This window comes from Saimiri boliviensis, chromosome 15, assembly GCF_048565385.1.
Source record: "Saimiri boliviensis isolate mSaiBol1 chromosome 15, mSaiBol1.pri, whole genome shotgun sequence".
In the NCBI taxonomy this organism is placed as follows: domain Eukaryota; kingdom Metazoa; phylum Chordata; class Mammalia; order Primates; family Cebidae; genus Saimiri; species Saimiri boliviensis.
Genome location: NC_133463.1, coordinates 90666534 through 90686208, shown reverse-complemented (window position 1 = coordinate 90686208; position 19675 = coordinate 90666534). Strand labels below are relative to the sequence as shown.

The 19675-nt window shown below is 55.9% G+C and overlaps 1 protein-coding gene across 1 annotated transcript; it reads left to right on the top strand.

Moving 5' to 3' along the window:
• Nucleotides 1-13638: 13638 nt before the first annotated feature.
• Nucleotides 13639-19370, top strand: LOC104649940 (cytochrome P450 11B2, mitochondrial). Its single transcript, XM_039464432.2, has 9 exons — nt 13639-13877; nt 14259-14414; nt 16177-16376; nt 16511-16714; nt 16915-17069; nt 17872-18038; nt 18436-18514; nt 18594-18791; nt 19221-19370. Exons 1-9 carry the CDS (start codon nt 13639-13641, stop codon nt 19368-19370), a joined length of 1548 nt encoding a protein of 515 aa, XP_039320366.1.
• Nucleotides 19371-19675: the final 305 nt, after the last annotated feature.

The following is a 19675-nucleotide window of genomic DNA, read 5'->3' as shown; positions in this document are numbered from 1 at the left end:
CTGGGAAGCAGCGCTCCACGGTCCGGTCCGCCGGCACGTGCCTCCTGGCCTGCCGCAACTGCTCAAGCCGAAACGTGGGAGCCCCTGTGGGACGCAATTCTCTTCTGCTGCCCTGGACGCAGAACTGCAGGACTTTTACACCAGTGGCCCCTGGCTTCTCGGGTTTTCAACCTGTAGTGAGAGTTACACCTGTCCCCTCCCATCTCGCAATGGGTGCTGAGGCTTTCGGCTTGAGCCACACTACTGGCTTCCCACAGTCACCTGAGAGGCATTAGTAAAATAATTAAGATCACCTGTGAATAACTAAGATTACCTATGAATAGCTAATTTCTACGGCTATATTTCTAGTTACTTTCTTCCTCAGTATTTATATGGGAATAGGCTGAGGCTTTGGGCTCCTGCCTCAGAGCTCACGGGGTCTTTTCCCTACAGATTAGGGATTTGACAGTTGAAGAGGATAGGCTTATATTCACCACTATAGCTAATGTAGAAAAACCAGCGAACACTTCACTTCGGCTAATGATGGCACTTTCAAAACTGTCCCCACTTTTTTTTTTTCAACTATATGCAATTCAAGTCCCTGTTGGATCTGGAAATTCTTAAACTTCGTCTCTTTGTTTGTGTTGCAGTGACAGGAAAAGGTGCGGCACTTTCTAAATGCTTGTTTGAAGATTTGGTGGACTTTGTGGAAGAGAACAGACTTCAGCAGACTCCCCAGACCGTAATGGTAGATTGGGAACTAGCAGTGTTACAAGTGAATTTCAAGGTGTTGCCATTAGATTTGTTTTTTCAATTCAGCCCAATGCATTTGGCAGAGAATTCCGACTGCTTTTATAATGGTGGGAGCACACAGTTACCCGCCAGAGTGATACGTGCTATAAACGAAAAATAAAATTCCAAGTCCCCCAGCTGACTGAATGGACCCCCGTGTCGGCCAAGGGGATCCTAAAGAAATTAAGGCACGACTGCGAGGTGGGGGGTCGGACGGGTCACTACACCCTCCTCTTTCCGGAGTTTAGGCACAACTGGCCGGGCATTCCCATTAAAACAGAGATCTTGAGACTGACAGAACACTCTGTAGCAATAAGACACCAAACTCCAACCTGACCGTGGTGTAGCAGCTCATGGCAGACAGCAGGCCCTAAAGGAAGGCAAAGTATTTTACCCTCAGATGTGTTTATTTGATGCATTTTGAAATGGCTCTGCAAAGCCGTGCCTGGCAAAGGAAATCTGCATTCTGCAGAGAACTTCTTTCCCTTACTAAGCATTTTCTACAGAGTCTGACACCGTTAAGGGCCTGATAAGAGACATTCACCGTCGGGGCTCCCTGAAGCCCGCTACCTGGGGGCTTCACCTGTGTTATAAGAGCCTTGGCTTCCACAACCCCCCCTTATCTCGACTCAAGTATTTCTTTAGCTGAATGCAGTTCTTCAGACAAAGCCTAACTCCCTCAACCAACGGCCAATCAGAAGACCTCTGAATCCACCGACGACCTGGAAGCCCCAGTTCTGAGATGCCTTCTCTTCTTAGGCTGACCCAACGTCTACCTTACATGTATTAATTTATGTCTTTGCTTGTAGCTTCTGTCCCCCTAAAATGTATGGAACTAAGCTGTTAGCCACCTTGGGCACCTGTTCTTGGGTCCCTAAGGCTGTCACAGGCCATGGCCTCACATTTGGCTCAGAATAAATTTCTTTAAATGTTGTACAGAGCCTGGCTTTGATCATCAGCAGTATTTATATCCTTTGCTTTCTGACCTTCTTTCTGAGGACAGTTTGTCTGCTCGTGACGGTCGTATCTCTGCGGCTGCCATTAGTGTGCCTGAGTATTTATGCCTGCAGAAGCATGGACATCATTATTGCCTGTTTCATTGTGGAAAGGGGCTGAGGAAACGTTCCGTCACGTTTTCATGTGTTTCTCAAGCAAATCCCACTGAAAAATGTGAATAGATATGTTTTAAATGATCGCAATGTTTTCCAAAATTATGTTGTTGAGGTTTTGATCTTGTGGGATTATGGCATTTGGGTTGTGTCCTCTGGGATTATGGTGGGCTGCAAGTCAGCACGGAGGCGGACGCAGCGGTCACCTGGGAGTGGGGTGTTGTAGCAGGAGTGGCCGCGGGAAACAGATCTCGAGAACACCAAATAAAGGAAGGAAGACCAGGCGGTAATTTATCGAAGGCCCAGCTCATTTAACAAAGGAAGGTTCTGCCTTTATATAGGTTTATACGTTAGATGTTACACGTGGAAGAATCCTAGGTTTATAGCTTTAGAAATCACATATGAAAGGGTTCTGGTTTACAGGTTAGGACTCAAATGCGAAAAGATCTCTGTTTACCGTTTCAGGAAGCACATACGAAAGGGTTCTGATTTACAGTTTTAGGACTCACATGTGAAAAGGTTTCTGGTTTGATCTTGTTTTAAGTAAAAATAGAGACTTCCAGAGAGTTTCCCCAAGACGGAGCGTGTTATTTTCAGGAAGGGGATTCGGGAGGCGTCAGCTGGCCTGCTCGCTCTTCTACTGAGCTGCACAGTGGGTAACAGAGGGGGAGAGAATTCCAGATGCCTGGGTCTCCTTCCTCAGTGTGGCAGAGACCACTGTCTTCAGGAGAAGGTGGCTTGATGCTAGGGCGCGAGGGATGTGGGGTGGATACAAGCAAAGTTAGAAACTGGAATTGAAACCCCACAGAAAGCCGTAACTTTCAAGACTACAACTTCAGTGAACCTGTGGTCCAGAAACAGTCTCTCCAACAGCGTGGGAGATGAGAAGGAGGCTTGGCCCTTTAACCCCGGGAATGAGGGGGAGAAGTGTTCCTTCTACAGATCAGGATGGAGGCCCTCACGTGGCTTTAGGGCTCAGGTCACCCCACCTTTGAGGAGCCCCAAGCTGAGCCATTAATACAAAAAGTGGGCAGGTGACGGTCTCTGGAAAGCTGGAAAAGCAAACAGCAAGGCTCAGCAGGGAAAGCGCAGCCCCGAGCAGCCCCCTGCACAAAAGCCACTTCCAGGGTCCGATTTCCAGTCTTCTGAAGGCAGCAGGAGCTCTACATTTAAAGAAGTGGGAAAGCATAAGGTGGGTGACTAATGAACAGTCAAAGTAAATGATCAAACTGTCCTGGAGGGCTTTTAAAAAGAGCTGGTGAAACACTAAGAGTCAGAGGCACAGAGGGTTCCCAGCAGGGCGAGTGAAGAGGAATTCTCCCACAGACACGGCGGCAACACTCAAGGAACCTCAACAGCAAAGCGTTCCCTGAACCACCCAGGGCATCCCACGCCCGGGGTGGCAGCGCGATGGCGGCGTTCCAAGGCCAGTGAGGAAGCCAGAGACCGTGGCCGAGGGGTTGGCGAAGTCACCGCTGCGAGAGGACGCCGCCGTGCGTGACGGCTCCCGTGGGGAAGAAGCGCCTCTCATTCGGGAGCGAGAATTCCTAATCAAGTCACTCTCCTTCCCGCCAGGCCGAGGTGGGGTAGGGCCAGGCCAGGAGAGGCACCTGGGGCTTCTCCCAGTTCCGTTGGCCAAACTCAGACACATGGCAGCGCGAAGCGCAAGGCAGGCTGGAAATGTGGCCAGTTCACAAGCCGGGAAGGAGAGGACGTGTGTGCGCGGGCAACGGACCTCGCCTGCCACATCTAACGTCTTCACCATGCCAAAATCAAAGCTCTGCCGGCCGGGTGTGGGGGCTTATGCCTGTAATCCCAGCACTTTAAGAAGTCGAGGCGGGTGGATCACCTGAGGCCAGGAGTTTGAGACCAGCCTGGCCAACATGGTAAAACCCTATCTCTACTTAAAATACAAAAATTAGCTGGGCGTGGTGGTGTGCACCTGTAATCCTAGCTACTAGCTACTTGGGAGGCTAAGGCAGGAGAAATGCTTGAACCCAGGAGGCGAAGGTTGCAGTGAGCTGAGATCACGCCACTGCACGCCAGCCTGGGCGACAGTGAGACTTTGTCTCAATAAATAAATGAATAAATAAATAACAGCACTGCCTACCTGGAAACAAACACTCAGCACAACTCTCCTTGAAGATTTAGGTTAAAATAAAGACAATTTTAGACCTGGAGATCTGAAAGAGATCTCTATCAACAGAAGCTTTCTCAAAGACATTTTAAGGAATGACCTCCTGAGAGAATGGAATTCACCTAGCCAATCCGTTTCCACTGTAAAATGCTGAGCAGGAAAAACACGTGACGAAAGGAGACAAACGTGAACTCTGATCACGGTGAGAACGTCCAGTGTACACTGTTAAAAAACCAAAAGAGAACTTCAGTACTGGCCAAGTTACAGCACAGCAGTCAAAAGAGGGTGACCAGAGTTAAGAGCTCGAAAGTTTCTATTTTTTTTTTTAATGGGAAGATACTGAATAGTAACGTTATACTTTAAGTTACAAAATTTACTTTGCATGTTTATTCATTTTTGAGACAGGGTTTTGCTCTGTCACCCCGCCTGGGGTGCAGTGGTAATCACAGCTCACTATAGCCTCAAACTCCTGGGCTCAGGCGGTCCTCCTGCCTCAGCCTCCCGAGTAGCTGGGACTACAGGCATGCACCACCATGCCTGGCTAACAAAATTTACTTTAAAATGTCTGAGGTAGCCATGAAAATAATGGACATGAGTATATGTCTTCCAAAGTACGAGAGAAAAAGAGGGAACTTAAAAATGGATAACGGGATACACTGAAAGCAGAAAACAAAGTGAGCATATCCATATACATCAATTATCACAATAACTATTAAGTGGACTGACTTTGAGGGTTAAAAGACAAAGATTGTCAAACTAAACAGAACAACAGTAACAACAACAAAATCTCTCTACAGGATGTTTAAATGAGAAACATCTAAAACACAACTTACAAAAAGTTTGAAAGTCACAGAATGAAAAAAGACCTCCAGGCAAATACCAAAAGGAAGCCACTGTGCCTCTGATGCCAGCGCTGGAGACGCATGACCCTTTCTGTGGGTCAGATGAGGGCCCCATGGGGAGAAAGGCAGCCTGCGTTCTTCTGCAACCTGCTCAATCGACTGGCCTCGGGGAGAGGGACTGGAGCACAGAAGGTGGAGATGGACACAGGACTCATCCGGCTTCGGGAGGGTTCTCAGGGACCAGGTGGAATCGAGACAGGCTAGGTTCAAGGGAACTGCAGGAGGGGCCTCCACAGAAACACCCCTCAGATTGCGGCTCAGTTCTAAGCACGTGTCTGGCTTAGAGAGTGGTCATCAGCTTACGACATAGGTACAAGTGAAATCTTTGATGTCTCCCCACAGGCTGACCCCTCTCCAAGTGATTGGGAAGCTAGGAGGCAAAAGGAGAGGCGCAGGGGGAGGAGGAGACACGCCACACGCTGCACACGCACACACGCAAAGCACGCGCACCTCCCACTGCTGGTTGCCAGCCCTGTGCCAGCCCGAGGTTGAGGCAGTGAGCTGTGCATTTCCCAAAGCGGAGGATGACCGGGTAGGTGCAGCACAGACTCAGCAGGGGCCAGAAGGGGCTCTGGGGCGAGTCAGGGACAGCGAAGGCACGGAGGAGGGGGGATGGCTCCAGCCCCTACACAGCTCCTGCCATCTGTCTCCATGTATCCGGGAATCGAGCGGGGAGGGCCGAGGGTGCTGAGGCTCTGAGCACGGTTGCTCGGGGTCAGGGACGGCCATGCATTTGCTCCCTCGGACACAGACTGAAGGTGGATCCCGAGTCATCCTCTGTGGGGTGTGCCGGGCCACCCGCACGGCCCAGCGGGGAAAATGTCTATAGGTGCATATCGTGCTCCCCAAGGAGTCCCTGTGTTCCCCGCCAGCCTCAGGGCAGTGCCCACAATCCTGACTGCTTGTGGACATGGCAGGAAGGCTTCTGATGTCCTCTGCATTGGGACTGTCCTTTGCTGTCTGCTCTGAGCCTTGCTGCATGCCCTTCCCGGTCCTCACAACCATGGATGAGGTGGCGAGCACCTTCTCATCTGCTGCCCCATGAAATGGGGGTGGGGGAGGCCCAGGCCCACTGATCAGCACTATTGGGATCAAGTCTGTTGGACCAACCACGTTGCCCACACATCGCTGTGCCACACCACGGGCATGGAGCTCCAGACCTGGCATCGTGCTGCCTTTCCCCACACATCGCTGTGCCACAGCATGGGCATGGAGCTCCAGACCTGGCATCGTGCTGCCTTTCCCTATACCCTATCTTAGCCTGGTTCACAGGAGTCCCTGAAAGCGGGGGCCTGGTCTGCCCTGGAGAGGGAGCCCCTCTCCCTCCACAGAACACCCTGGCAGTGTCCAGTCTATTCGAGGACAGCTCGCCCTGGCCTTGCTCTGTGAGCACAGCCCCAGGATCTTCTCCAGGCGGCTCTGGCAACTCCCCACTGGGGAAGAACATTAGAGTGGGGGCTCCTGGACTGCCAGGGTGCCCTCTGCTTGCCCTCTCTGCTGCCTCTGGGGCTTCGCTGGGCCCTCACCCTCCAGCTGAGTTAGAGGAAATGTCCCAGGTCCGCCTTGTCGACCATTTGGTCCCCAGGAGGCAGACTCCAGTGGGGAGCGGCCAGACCTACAGGAAGGGAGAAGGGCCCGGACGTGAGATGCGGAGGGAGGCTTGGGATCTGCACCTCATCACTGCGTCAGCACAGTGACATGACCGAGGCCTGCAGGAAGTGAGTTCCGGGACTGGCGTCCTGGTCTCAAAGTCAGGGCATCTGGGAAGCCACAGAGTCCGGAGCAAGACAAGGGTGCTGGCGCTGGCACCTCCATGCCTCAGCTGTACCCACAGTTCCCTCTGGATAGGAGGGAGCTCTTGGGGTCCACTGTAGCCCCAGCCTCCTTGTGAGTGGGCTGAGGAGGGATGGGAAATGCCGGCTCATGGCCACAGGCTCAGAAACCCCCAAAACAGATGAGAACAGACCCAGCTGATGGGAGGGGGTGTACACAGGCACAGACGGGCAGGAGGACTAGGTGGCATCCCGGTGAGGTTGCACTACCACACCAAGGACATGCTGGGAAGCCGCTGGAATGTTCTGCCCAAGGACAGCTCTGACACGACACGGGAGGCGCAGGGGGACACCCAGCTCATCACAGCTGCTACAGGCGCTGAGGCCCCTGAGAGTCCCGAGGAAGAACGGGGAGTGGGGAGCTGCTTACAGAAAATGAACAATAGCAAGCAGACCCCGGCCCTTCCCTGCTAAAACCCTCCCAGCACCTCGTCTGGCTCCCCACAGAGCCCAGCCCAGGCCTCGTGCCCCCTTGCTGCCCACTCCTGTGTTCCGGGCTGGAAGCTTCTTTTCCCAGCCGCACTGGCAGCTGCCTCCAGCTTCCCCTTCGGCTCCGCCCCCCAGCGAATTCCCCACTCAGCCTTGTGGTGCCCCCCACGGCCCCTCCTGCGGTTGGAAGGACTTGACTCGGGTGTTACAGACACAAGCGGACGAGGCCGCAGCCTACACGCTCCCGAAGCCAGCCACCCACCAAATGCAAGCCGTCTTCAGGTCCCCACACCCTGGCTCCAGTCACCAGGAAAACACACAAGGGGCCTCTGGACGTCCCTGTAGCGTGACCCAGAGGAACGGAGCCAACCGGAGGTCCCCACGACAGCCCGCAAGCTCTGCAGCCCTGACAAGAACGCTGAGGGGTGACCGCCAGTCAGGGGACGGACCCACGCACCTGCTCCTCTCCTGCTTTCCGGGTGACACAGTGACTGCGGCCAGGCGGCATCGCCCACGTGGCTGGAAGTCTCCCGCCGTGGCCGGCCCTCTCTGCCCGTGGGGCGGGTCAAGCTGAAAGCTTTCCTAACTCCATCCCGCTTCATCCGACGCAGGCGAGAAGATGGGATCCACACCGACGCATTCCTGCTTGTGGGAGCTTTGCCTGGGGAGTCTGCAGTGCTGTGCGGGGTGACAAACTCCCTCCCTGGGCCTGTGCGGTCCTGGGGACACTCAGCTGTGTGAGCAGTGAGCATGAAAGGGCCCCTTCCTCTAGGCTGGCCCCAGGCCATGGCCACCGCAGGGCAGTTCAGCCCCACTCTGGCCTGATGTGGCGGTGCAGGCTCCAAGCTGCATCACGGTGCCCGGAGCTGCCATTTCCAGGGCATCGGGAACCCTGTCATCCTCTCCCATGGCCAGGTGCCCTGCCCCAGTAGACTTGGAGTGAGTGTCTTTCCAAGGGAGGATGGCCAGGCAGTGCCAGGTGCTGCTGATCTGTCCTCTCAAGGGAAGGCGGGGGCCCCGAGGGTCAGCATCTGCAGGGAGGCGGCGGGCAAGCGGCCAAGTGTGTTCCCCTACCCAGGGGTCTAGGCTGAGGGTCCCTGGGCTTTGGTGGGTCCCCCTGGAGTCTCCAGGCTCCAGCTTCGGAAGGTTGGAGTCAGTAGCGAGAGGAGCTGAAGCAGAGCCCAGCAGAGCAGATCTCAGGATTTCCTGGTCGTTGAAGCTGGAGAAGGCAGCATGGAGTGGAAGCCGCTGCGGGGCAGCAGGAGGAGGGCAGCCTCCCTGGGGCTGGGGCTGCCAGGCCTCAGCCTGGGCCTCGGAGCTCAGGCCTTGGAGCGCTGGTCTGAAGGGTGCTGAGGAGCGAGGGCTCTGTGGTCCCTCCCACCCACTGGCGGACGTGAGGCAGGGGACAGCACACTCTGGGCCTCAGTTTCCTCCTGTAGAAATGGGAATGGTGACGCAATGCCCCTTTCCTGGGACTGCTGCGGGCTTCCGTGAGACAACACGAGACCAAACCACAGATCCCCCTGCAGGTTCGGTGCCTGGCGTGTGCCTGCTGCAGGGAGCTCATGGGACAGGGAGACCCTGAGAGGGGCCCCCAACTCAGGCATCATAGGCTCCTTATCGCTCCATGAATCTGAACCACCGACAACATGTTTTAGGATGGAAAAGGGTGATGTGAGCCGCTGGGCAGGGCCCCTGCCTGGGTGAGGGTGGACCCAGGCAAGCCGCTGCCCGTCTTTCAGCCTGGTGTGGCTCCCAGCACCCGGCCTTTCATGGTCTCCTGGGTACTCCCAGCTCCTTAGCTGGACCAGGGAGGTCAGCCAAGACCGAGCCTGGGACATATTCTCATCTCCTTCCACACCACCATGTGCCTCTGGGGACTCACTGAATTGCCCAGGGAGGACTGAGCCCCTGACTGCGAGGGGCTCCTGCGGGCTCACGTTCCCGCTCCATGCGCCCAGCACAGGGCCTGGGGAAGAGGAGGCGAAAATGCCAGTGTGGTAATTCAGGAGGTGCCTCCCCCCACCCTCCCCACTGCCCGGGACCTTGCTCGAAGGACATGAATCATCCAAGGTCCAACCTTTGCGTCCAGTTCAGCGTGGTAGGAACTTGAAGTTGTTAATTCATCCTAACAAGAAGTAAAAAAGAAAAAAACACCCCAAATCAGCAACTCTTCTTAGAACCCTAAGGGAAGTGAGACCACACAGCAAACTGACCCCCCACCCCCACCGCCAAGACTGGAGAGACAGACAGGTGTATATGGAGAACGGCCACTCACTAAGGGCAGGCTCCCTGGGGCCCGTGCCAGGACAGGAAATCCGGAGCAGTCCCGAAAGAGCCCCTGGGCACAGTGTGCGCAAGTGTAAGAGCTAAGATCTGTCGGGAAGCCGAGCACGAGGGCCGCTTGCGTGAGTTTCGCTTCCAGGAGCTCTACGAGGTGCTCACCACAAAGTTCAGAACAGAATTCTCTTCTGTGTCAGGCAGGAAGAGAAGCAGCATGGCCACCGTGCAACAAGCCAGGGCATCCTGTTCTTCAAAAGCCCAGCTTTTCGGAGAGACTGTCTTGCCAGAGTCTAATCTGCTGGGTTTTTTCAGAGCTGGACTATCTGCAAGAAGGGAAACACCCACACCCGGCCTCTCTAGCCTGCCTCATGTGGGAAGGGTCACACACAGCCCCAGGCCCTACTACTCATCCTGTGTCATTTAAGTCAAGGAAACACTGAGAGGCCCTTGTAATGTCCATGGGTTGGCTCAATGAAGATCTACCCACAGGAGCATGGAACACTCCCCTTCCCGCACACCATGCCCCTGCATCACTAAAGGACGGTTTGCAGCAGTTTCTTTTACGCAGTATATTACGTCTGGCGTTCGACACAAAATTCTAAGGCATGCTAAAAGTCAAAAGCCATGGTTTGAGGCAATGGGGAAAATGTTAGAACCAGACTCAGCCATGGCAGGGACCTGGAGTTATCGGCTGGGAATTTTAAACAACTGTGATGAATGCGCTAAGGACCCTCATGGAAAAGTAGACAACAGGCAAAAATAGACGGGGAATGTGGACATCGAGATGCAAATTCCCAGGACGAGTCAAGAATACCTTCTGGAGATCAGACACACTGTGACAGAGACAGAGAGGGCCTTCGCCCGGCTTCCGAGTAGACCGAGCACAGCTGAGGAGAGACTCTCCGAGCCTGAGGGTACGTCAGTGGAGACTGGAAGCTGGAAAGGAAAGAGAAGAAAGACTGGAGGAAATGGAACGGAACATCTGAGGCCTGTGAAACGATCGCCAGAGGTGTGACATACACACAGTGGGAACGCCGGGGGGAGGAGAGAAAGAAAGGGAAAGAAGAAATATTTCAGTCGGTACTGATTCATGTCAGACGCCGTGAGAAGCAGAAAAGTTCCCTTCAGAGTTTCCTTTCTTGTTAAGGACTAAATCCTTCTTGCTTTTTGCTGTAGCTCTTTGTGAAGCCCTGTCCTGTGTAGCTGTTAGACATGCTCACGGGCACGCAGGACATTCTGTGTCCTTGTGCTTTAACCAAGACACCTGGGCCGGACGTGCGCTCAGGCCTGTCCCAGCTCGCAGCCTGTGACCTTCCTTACTGGGACTTCCTTTTTGTTCTCCACTGCTTTTCCCTGTTTAGAAAAGCTGTAAGTTGTTAGCCAATCAGGTTTTAGCTCAGATTGTGAGGTCTGGCTCCAACCAACAGAGATCAGACACAGCAGTGAGGACGACCCCAGATGCATAAGGGATAAATATGTCTGCTTTTCCTTTGTTCGTTGTACTCTCCTGGCAAGATGGCTGAAGAGGATACCCTTTCTGCATTGCTGAGAGATCCTTTGTCTTAGCGCTGATTTTTCTTTGTGGCATGGAGCATCTGTTTCCAACAGACACCAAACCACAGATTCAAGAAGCTCAGCAAACACCCCAAGCAGGATAAACACAGAAAACAAAACAAAACAAACATACACGCCGAGGCATATCATCTTCAAACTTCAGAAAAATCAAAGATGGAAAAGAAAGTAGGGGTTGGGTGAGGGACACCTTATTTACATAGGAGCAAAGCTAAGCCCAATGCCTGACTTACCCTCACAAACCATGCAAACAAGAAGAGAGAGGAGTGAAACACTGAGTGTTAGAAGAGAAAAGAAAATACACTAACCTAGAATTCTGCATCCTGTGAAATTATCCTTCAGAAGGGAAAAGAAATATTTTCTCAGGTAAATAAAAGTTTGAGGGAATTTGTTGCCAATAGAACTGCCTTGCCAGAAATGTTTTTCAAAAGTTCTGCAGAGAGAAAGAAAATGATATAGGTCAGCAACTCTGATCTGCATAAAGAAAGGAAGAGCATGTCAGAAGGAATCCGTAAAGAGAAAACGAAGCCTTTTATTTTTTCTTCATTTATCGAAGAGTGTGCGAAAAGAAAACAACAACAACAAGAGGCCGGCCGCGGAGGCTCACGCCTGCCATCCCAGCACTCCGAGAGGCCGAGACAGGTGGATCACCTGAGGTCAGGAGTTCGAGACCAGCCTGGCCAACACGGTGAAATCCTGTCTCTACTAAAAATACAAAAATTAGCTGGGTGTGATGGTGGATGCCTGTAATTCCAGGTACCTGGGAGGCTGAGGCAGGAGAATTGCTTGAACCCACAGGTGGAGTTGCAGTGAGTCAAGATCACACCACTGTGTTCCAGCCTGGGCAACAGAGTGAAACTCTGTCTCAAAAAATAAAATAATAGGGCCGGGCGCGGTGGCTCAAGCCTGTAATCCCAGCACTTTGGGAGGCCGAGGCGGGTGGATCACAAAGTCAAGAGATCGAGACCATCCTGGTCAACATGGTGAAACCCCGTCTCTACTAAAAATACAAAAATTAGCTGGGCATGGTGGCACGTGCCTGTAATCCCAGCTACTCAGGAGGCTGAGGCAGGAGAATTGCCTGAACCCAGGAGGCGGAGGTTGCGGTGAGCCGAGATCGCGCCATTGCACTCCAGCCTGGGTAACGAGAGCGAAACTCTGTCTCAAAAAAATAAATAAATAAAATAAAATAAAATGAAATAAAATAATAAAATAAAACCCAGAATGTGTATTTGATGATCATGGTTATGTATATGTGAAATGAAAGACAGCAATGGTACAACGGATAGGTGGGTGGAATTAAGAATATCTCATTATTTACTTGGTTTGAGACGGAGTCTCGCTCTGCCACCCAGGCTGGAGTGCAGTGGTGTGATCTTCACTCACGGCAGCTTTGCCTCTCGGGTTCAAGCCATCCTCCTGCCTCAGCTTGCTGAGTAGCTGGGGTTATAGGCACTCACCACCACACCTGGCTAATTTTGTATTTTTAGTAGAGACGGGGTTTCACCATGTTGACCAAGCTGGTCTCAAACTCCTGACCTCAAGTGATCGGCCCGCCGCAGCCTCCCAAAGGGCTGGGATGACAGGCGCGAGCCGCTGCTCCTAGCCGAAGGAGATCTTATTGTTGAAGTGCTTGAGTTCCCTCTGAAGCCGTATGAAATGTGAAAGTCGACTTGGATGAGTTGTAACTGCATATTGCAAACTCTAGGGCAACCACTGAAGAAGCGAGACCCAGCCTCTAGAAAAAAACAAGGAAATGGGCTATCAAGCCATGGAAAGAAATGGAGGAACCTTAAATGCATATTAATTACTAACTGAGATAAGTCACTTGGAAAAGGCTACAAACTGTGTCATTCCAACGACACAACACTTTGAAAAAGGCGAAAGCGTGGAGACCGGAGATGTCAGCGGCTGGGGCAGGCAGGGCAGGAGGGGCGAACCGGCAGAGCGCAGGCTTGCTGGTCCTCTTCCTGAGGCAGTGAAAATCCTCCCAGGCTACTGCAAGGAGGGAGACAAGTCACATGCATTTGTCAAAACCCACAGAATGTTCACCACCAGGAGGGGACCCCGTCTCAGTCCAGGACCCTGGCTGATAACAAAATATCCAGAATCCTCAGATGTGGCCGGCGTGCTCCTGCAGAGGGGGAGGTGCCTGTGCCAGGGCACGGGGTAGGTACAGGGGCATTTTCTGCAGTTTGATCAGTTTTGCAATGAACTAAATGTGTGGTATAAAAATAAAGTCTATTAAAAGAACCCAAGGCCCCTCTCATCTCTCGATAAGATAAAGTCCCCATCCATTTCGCTCCTCGCAGTCCTGGAGAAAGGAGAAGCCACACCCAACACCTTCCGCCCCCATGGACCCCCAGTCTGGACCCCATGCCTTTTCTCAGCATCCTCAGACCAGCAGGACTCGCAGCTATGGGGAAGCGGGCACCTGACTTCTCCTTCATCCACCATTGACTGGGGGCCTCCAGCCTTGACCTTCGCTCTCAGTTTTCCAGGAAGGTCCAGAGCCAGTTCTCCCATGACGTGATCCGTTTCCAGGGCAGGTTCTGGGGCAATATAAAAGGATTGGGGCTGAACGGGGCAGAGGGAGCATTGGAATGGCACTCAGGGCAAAGGCAGAGGTGTGCATGGCAGTGCCCTGGCTGTCCCTGCAAGGGGCACGGGCACTGGGCACCAGAGCCGCTCAGGCCCGCAGGACGGTGCTGCCCTTCGAAGCCATGCCCCAGCGTCCAGGCAACAGGTGGCTGAGGCTGCTGCAGATATGGAGGGAGCAGGGCTATGAGCACCTGCACCTGGAGCTGCACCAGACCTTCCAGGAGCTGGGGCCCATTTTCAGGTAAAGCCCTCCCTGACCCTCACTGGGAACACCCAGATCCCTGCCCCTCCTTCTCAGGACCCTGCCGGCCACACAGCACTGCCATTCCCAGCTGGTCCTGGGGCTCCGCATCTTTGGAGGACAGGGAGGAGCGGCAGCACGTGCTGGTCTGTGGCTCTGCCAGTGCAGGCAATGGTGCGGAGCAAAGCCCAGCTCACTGCAGAGGGCAGGACTCAGAGACACTATAGTAGCGAGGCTTCAGGGAGCCAGCAGGAGGGCTTCAGCTGTGAAGCCGCTAATCCCGGAGCGGGGAGGGTGACAGGAGACTGCTGGATGGGGCTGCAGGGTGGGGCCGGGGAGGACGTGACCCCGTCCAGCAGAGCCTTGTGCTTGGCCCCACAGGTCCGAGTCGGGAGGACCACGCACGGTGTGGGTGATGCTGCCGGAGGATGTGGAGAGGCTGCAGCAGGTGGACAGCCTGCACCCCCGCCGGATGAGCCTGGAGCCCTGGGTGGCCTACAGACAACACCGTGGGCACAAATGCGGCGTGTTCTTGCTGTGAGGGGCGAGCCAGGAGCTGGGGGCTGGGGGCCGGGTGGGCAGCCTGGGAAGGGAGAGAGGCAGGAGCTGAAAGTGCGTCTGCCCTGGGCCGTGTGGCAGGTGGTGAGAGTGAGCACCCAGCTAGGAGGACGGCTGTCCCCTGGGGTCACCTCTGTCCCGCAGCTGGGGAAGCGGGGCAATGGTGGAGAAATGGGCACGGGCGCCTCCGCAGAGGAGGGGACACAGAGCAGCGAGCCCTTCTGTGTAGGGAGAACCTGCCCTGCACCGACCTGGGTGGCTGCTTTCTCTTGCGGCTGGGGACTCTCCTTCCCCCAGTCGGGAAACTGAGGCGCAGAGAAGGGGGCTCCCACTGGCCCAGGTGACAGGCTCTGTGTGTGCTGAGCCTGGTGTCCGCCAGGGCTGCAGCCTCCCCATAGGGCCCCCTTGGCTCCTGCAGTCCTGGCAAACCTTGGTGATGGGGGCAGTTCTGGCCAGCAGGCAGGTGGGGACGCAGGTGGCTGGTGGCTTCGTTGCTCTCAGAAGCCAGGCACAAGGTAGGGCGGTTGATGGCACTGGGGAGATGTTTCCTGGGCCGTGGAGAGGGTGGTGCCTGCTCAGGTGGGCAGGGAGACGCTGGTGGTTGGAGTCGGTCACCTGCAGGGACGTTGCCATCAGGACAGGGGAAGGACTGGACAAGGATGTCACAGCGGCGACAGCCCCCACTCCATGGCAGAAAGGAAATGCTCTTCGGAATAGTGGGGTTTAGGTAAAAGGGCACCCACGGGTGGAGGCCTTCACTGAGGCTGGCCTACAGACCACATCTGGGAGGGAGTCAGGACCCAGGAAGGCAGGTCCAGGAGGCTGGGTGTGCATATGGGAAGGAAGGGGGGCGCTCCTGTGTGTGTGTGTCTTGCATCTGTGCACATGCCTGTGTGTTTCTCGGTGCCTGCATTTGCACATGCATTGTGTGTGCATACCTGTGTGTGTGCATGTGTGATGTGTGGTATGCGTGCACCTGCGTCTCTGTGTGTGCATTGGCAGGTGTTGGCATGGGTGTGGTGTCTGCACACGTGCACATGTGTCTCTTCACCTGTGTGTTGAGGTCTTGTGCAGGCACACGTGTGTACATGGGTCTCTTCACACACGTGTGTTGAGGTCCTACAGGGGCACACAGGTGTACCATGTATCTCTTCACATGTGTACTGAGGTCATGCATGGGCACACACGTGTACACATGTCTCTTCACACGTGTCGAGGTCCTACATGGGCACGCAGGTGTACACGTGTCTCTTCACACGTGTGTTGAGGTCCTGCATGGGCACATGTATACACGTGCGTCTTCTGCCTGTCATCCTTGTCTACACCTGACAGCAGCCTGGACATAAATAAAGGAGTTCTGCAGGAATGTGGCTGAGAGGGGAACTTCCTCCCCACCATTCCCTGGGGGCATCCATGGAGCCCCCACCACGGAGAGGGCCTGCATGGGGTGAGGTGGTGCCCGCCTTGGGGCGTCGGGTCCCAGGAATGACCTCAGTTACCCCCTCAGAACCTGTGGGCAGAAGCTACCGTCTCATCCCCTGTTTAGAACTGAGTGGCCTTTGCCCAGCCCCTGTAGGCCGCTCTCAGAAAAGGCTGGAGCTGGAACAGAAGCAGGCAGCGTCCTCCAGGGCCCCCAGTCCTTCCCCGGACGCCGATTCCATCTGAGGACAAGGGGTCGGGATGCAGGTCGGGGCCCGTGTCTTGCCGGGCGGCATCACAAGCTCTGCCCTGGCCTCTGTAGGAACGGGCCTGAATGGCGCTTCAACCGGTTGCGGCTGAACCCGGATGTGCTGTCACCCAGGGCCGTGCAGAGGTTCCTCCCGATGGTGGATTCGGTGGCCAGGGACTTCTCCCAGGCCCTCAGGAACAAGGTGCTGCAGAACACCCGGGGGAGCCTGACCCTGGACGTCCAGTCCAGCATCTTCCACTACACCATAGAAGGTGTGGCCCAGGCGGGAAGGTCCAGCCTCAGAGACCACGGAGTGGCCAGGGACGGGGACGGGGGGCTGGAGGGAGTGGGGAGGCAGCCAGGAGGCTGGGGGCTGCCTTGGGCTCACAACGCCTCCTCCCCACAGCCAGCAACTTAGCCCTTTTTGGAGAGCGGCTGGGCCTGGTTGGCCACAGCCCCAGCTCTGCCAGCCTGAACTTCCTCCGTGCCCTGGAGGTCATGCTCAAATCCACCGTCCAGCTCATGTTCATGCCCAGGAGCCTGTCTCGCTGGACCAGCCCCAAGGTGTGGAAGGAGCACTTTGAGGCCTGGGACTGCATCTTCCAGTACGGTGAGGCCAGGGACCTGGGCGGTGCTATGGGGCAGCCTCACTGTGGGGCCCAATTTCTCCCTCTGCACTACCCAGGGGGGAACTGAGGCCACAGGGAGGGCCTGGGAATTCCTCACTGTCATGCCAGGGAGATTGGGAATGAGGCTGGGGCTGGGCTGGACTGATCTTGGGAATCCGGCGGTCTCCCCCTCACTGGACAGGCGACAACTGTATCCAGAAAATCTATCAGGAACTGGCCTTCAGCCGCCCTCAGCACTACACGGGCATTGTGGCGGAGCTCCTGTTGAATGCGGAACTGTCACTAGACGCCATCAAGGCCAATTCCATGGAACTCACCGCAGGGAGTGTGGACACGGTCAGGCCGTTCACCAGCCCCACCCCCAGAGGGTGATGCCAAGCGTCCCTCTTGGGCAGTGCCTACCAATGCCACACGGCACCCACATGCCCCATCCCCAGGCTTTGGGACCCGCATTTCTGTTGCCCTCAGCCTTCTCCCTCCATTTGGCAATGGCTGAGATTTGCAGGGGAAGGGAAGTGTGAGCTACCCCTCAGGAGACAGAGTTTGCAGTTACCTGTGTGGGGAACCATGCTCCAGGCCTGGAGGAAGGTGGATGAGGCCCAGGACGCACAGCAGTGCAGTCCCCACTGGAAAGCTCTGGGAGTGCAAGGAGAAGGAGGGTGGAGAGGCAGCTGGAGGCCTGCATAGGGCACCTTTCCCAGGGTGCCTGTCACCTGGGGCCAGAGCAGGGGACCCATGGGAGGGCAGGGTTGTGGAGAAGGTGGCAATACCAGCTCCAGCGCGTGCAGAGGGGCCTGTGGGTGCCCAATGGAGAGAACCCGATGGAAGCAGAGGGAGCTGGAGCTGCAGAACTCCCCAGAGGATGCTGAGGTTCAGCCCCCTGCCCGAATGGTGGCTGTGAGAAACCCTTGAAGAGGCTGTAGGAGATCTGGGCTTTTGTTGAGATAGGGTCAACTTTCTCTGAAGAGGTCAGGGAAACTGGTCCAAGTGGTCATCAGGGTTTCAGATCCGGGGTTCCAGGGCTCTGTCGTGCTCAGGGCATGCATGTCCCCACCTTGCAGAGGGGGCTGTCCTGGGAGGGGTGTCTCGGGGGCTGAGTCCTGTGCAAGGCCTGACCCTGCAGCCATGGCTCCTGCAGACGGTGTTTCCCTTGCTGATGACGCTCTTTGAGCTGGCTCGGAACCCCGACGTGCAGCAGGCCCTGCGCCAGGAGAGCCTGGCCGCCGCGGCCAGCATCAGTGAACATCCCCAGAAGGCAACCACCGAGCTGCCCCTGCTGCGGGCGGCTATCAAGGAGAGCTTGAGGTGGGTGCTGGCTGAGCCCTCCCTGTGGCCCCGGCCCCCTGCTGGAGAGCAGCCCCCACTGGGGGGTGGCAGACAGAAGCTAGGGCTGATAGGCAGTGTCGTCCAGCAGCCCATTCCCCTGCACCTGCTCTTCCTCTCCCTCAAAACAGGGACCTCTTCTTCCTCTGGAATCCCTCTTCAACGCCCTGGGGATTAAGGTGGGGCGTGTCCTTCTGGGCTTGGGGCTTCTCAGATTAGGGGAGGTTTGGCCGGGCTCAGTAGGTGCACAAAGCGCTTCCTTACGACCTGGGCTTCCCATGGGCTGGGGACATTCGGGGGTCTTGGGTAGGAAGGCTGCAGAGGGCACAGGACGCCCCGTCCAGCTGAGGACCCTTTCTATGGATGCCCCCACCTCCAGGCTCTACCCTGTGGGGCCCTTTGTGGAGCGAGTGGTGAGCTCAGACTTGGTGCTGCAGAACTACCACATCCCCGCTGGGGTGAGTGAGCCCCACACCCCTTCAGCTGACAACCTCCCTCCCCGGTCTTTCCCTGAGCCCCGCTCTGCACCGTCCACAGACACTGGTGCAGGTTTTCCTCTACTCGCTGGGTCGCAATGCCGCCTTGTTCCCAAGCCCTGAGCGCTACAACCCCCAGCGCTGGCTAGACATCAGGGGCTCTGGCAGGAACTTCCATCATGTACCCTTCGGTTTTGGCATGCGCCAGTGCCTGGGAAGGCGCCTGGCAGAGACAGAGATGCTGCTGCTGCTGCACCACGTGAGCAGACCCGGGGCGGGGGCGGGGCGGACCTGGGCAGCAGGGGCGGGGCCTGGGCCCCGGGGGTGGGGCTTGCATGGTGTGGTTGGGACCTGGGAACAGTGGATGGGGCCTTAGTTGGTTGAAGTAGGACCTGATCAGGAAGGGTCTGTGCTGAGCAAGGCAGGGCAAGGTCTGAGCGTGGTTGCTTCTAAACAGTGAGGTGGGGACTAGGGGAGTGGGGTGGAGCCTGTACAGGATAATGAGGCTTGGGCGAGACCTGGGCAAGAGGTGGTCTGGGCCTCGGCTGTTAGGTGTGGCTGGTCAGGAATGGGACAGCTTGGGGCACAGGCCTTCAGCATAATCGTTGCACCTGGGAGAGTGGGAGAAGGCTTCCCCAGGTCCATGGGTTGTGGACCAGGCCAGATGGAAACCCGGCTTCTGTCCTAGGTGCTGAAACACTTCCAGGTGGAGACACTAACCCAAGAGGACATAAAGATGGCCTACAGCTTCATACTGAGGCCCAGCACGTACCCTCTCCTCACCTTCAGGGCTCTGCACCCAGGGTCCCAGCCTGGCCACCAGCCTCCCTCTGCCTGACCGAGGCCACCCCGCTTCTCTCCCATGTGCACAACTTTCTGAGCCATCCCTCTGTCAGCCACCCCTAGCACAAACAGAGCACCTGAGGGCCTCCAGGACCGCAGCTTTCCAGGCTTGCCAAACAGCAAGGCCAGGGCACAGCTGGGTCAATCTCACTGGCAGGGCCCGGCCTTGTCCCCAGCCCCACCTGGCCCCTTCTCCAGCAAGCAGTGTCCGCTGAGCAGTTTGCCCCCATCCCTCCCAGAGCTGGCTCCAGGCCATGCAAGCGTGCTGTGACTTTATCCCCCGCCTTCCTGCCTAGTCTC

What these genes read in the sequence shown, in the direction of transcription:
- LOC104649940 (XM_039464432.2), top strand. Translation starts at nt 13,639, where the DNA reads ATGGCACTCAGGGCAAAGGCAGAGGTGTGCATGGCAGTGCCCTGGCTG. An exon ending in GAGCTGGGGCCCATTTTCAG is followed by an intron (nt 13,878 to 14,258) that starts GTAAAGCCCTCC and finishes TTGGCCCCACAG; the next exon opens with GTCCGAGTCGGGAGGACCAC. An exon ending in ACTACCACATCCCCGCTGGG is followed by an intron (nt 18,515 to 18,593) that starts GTGAGTGAGCCC and finishes CACCGTCCACAG; the next exon opens with ACACTGGTGCAGGTTTTCCT.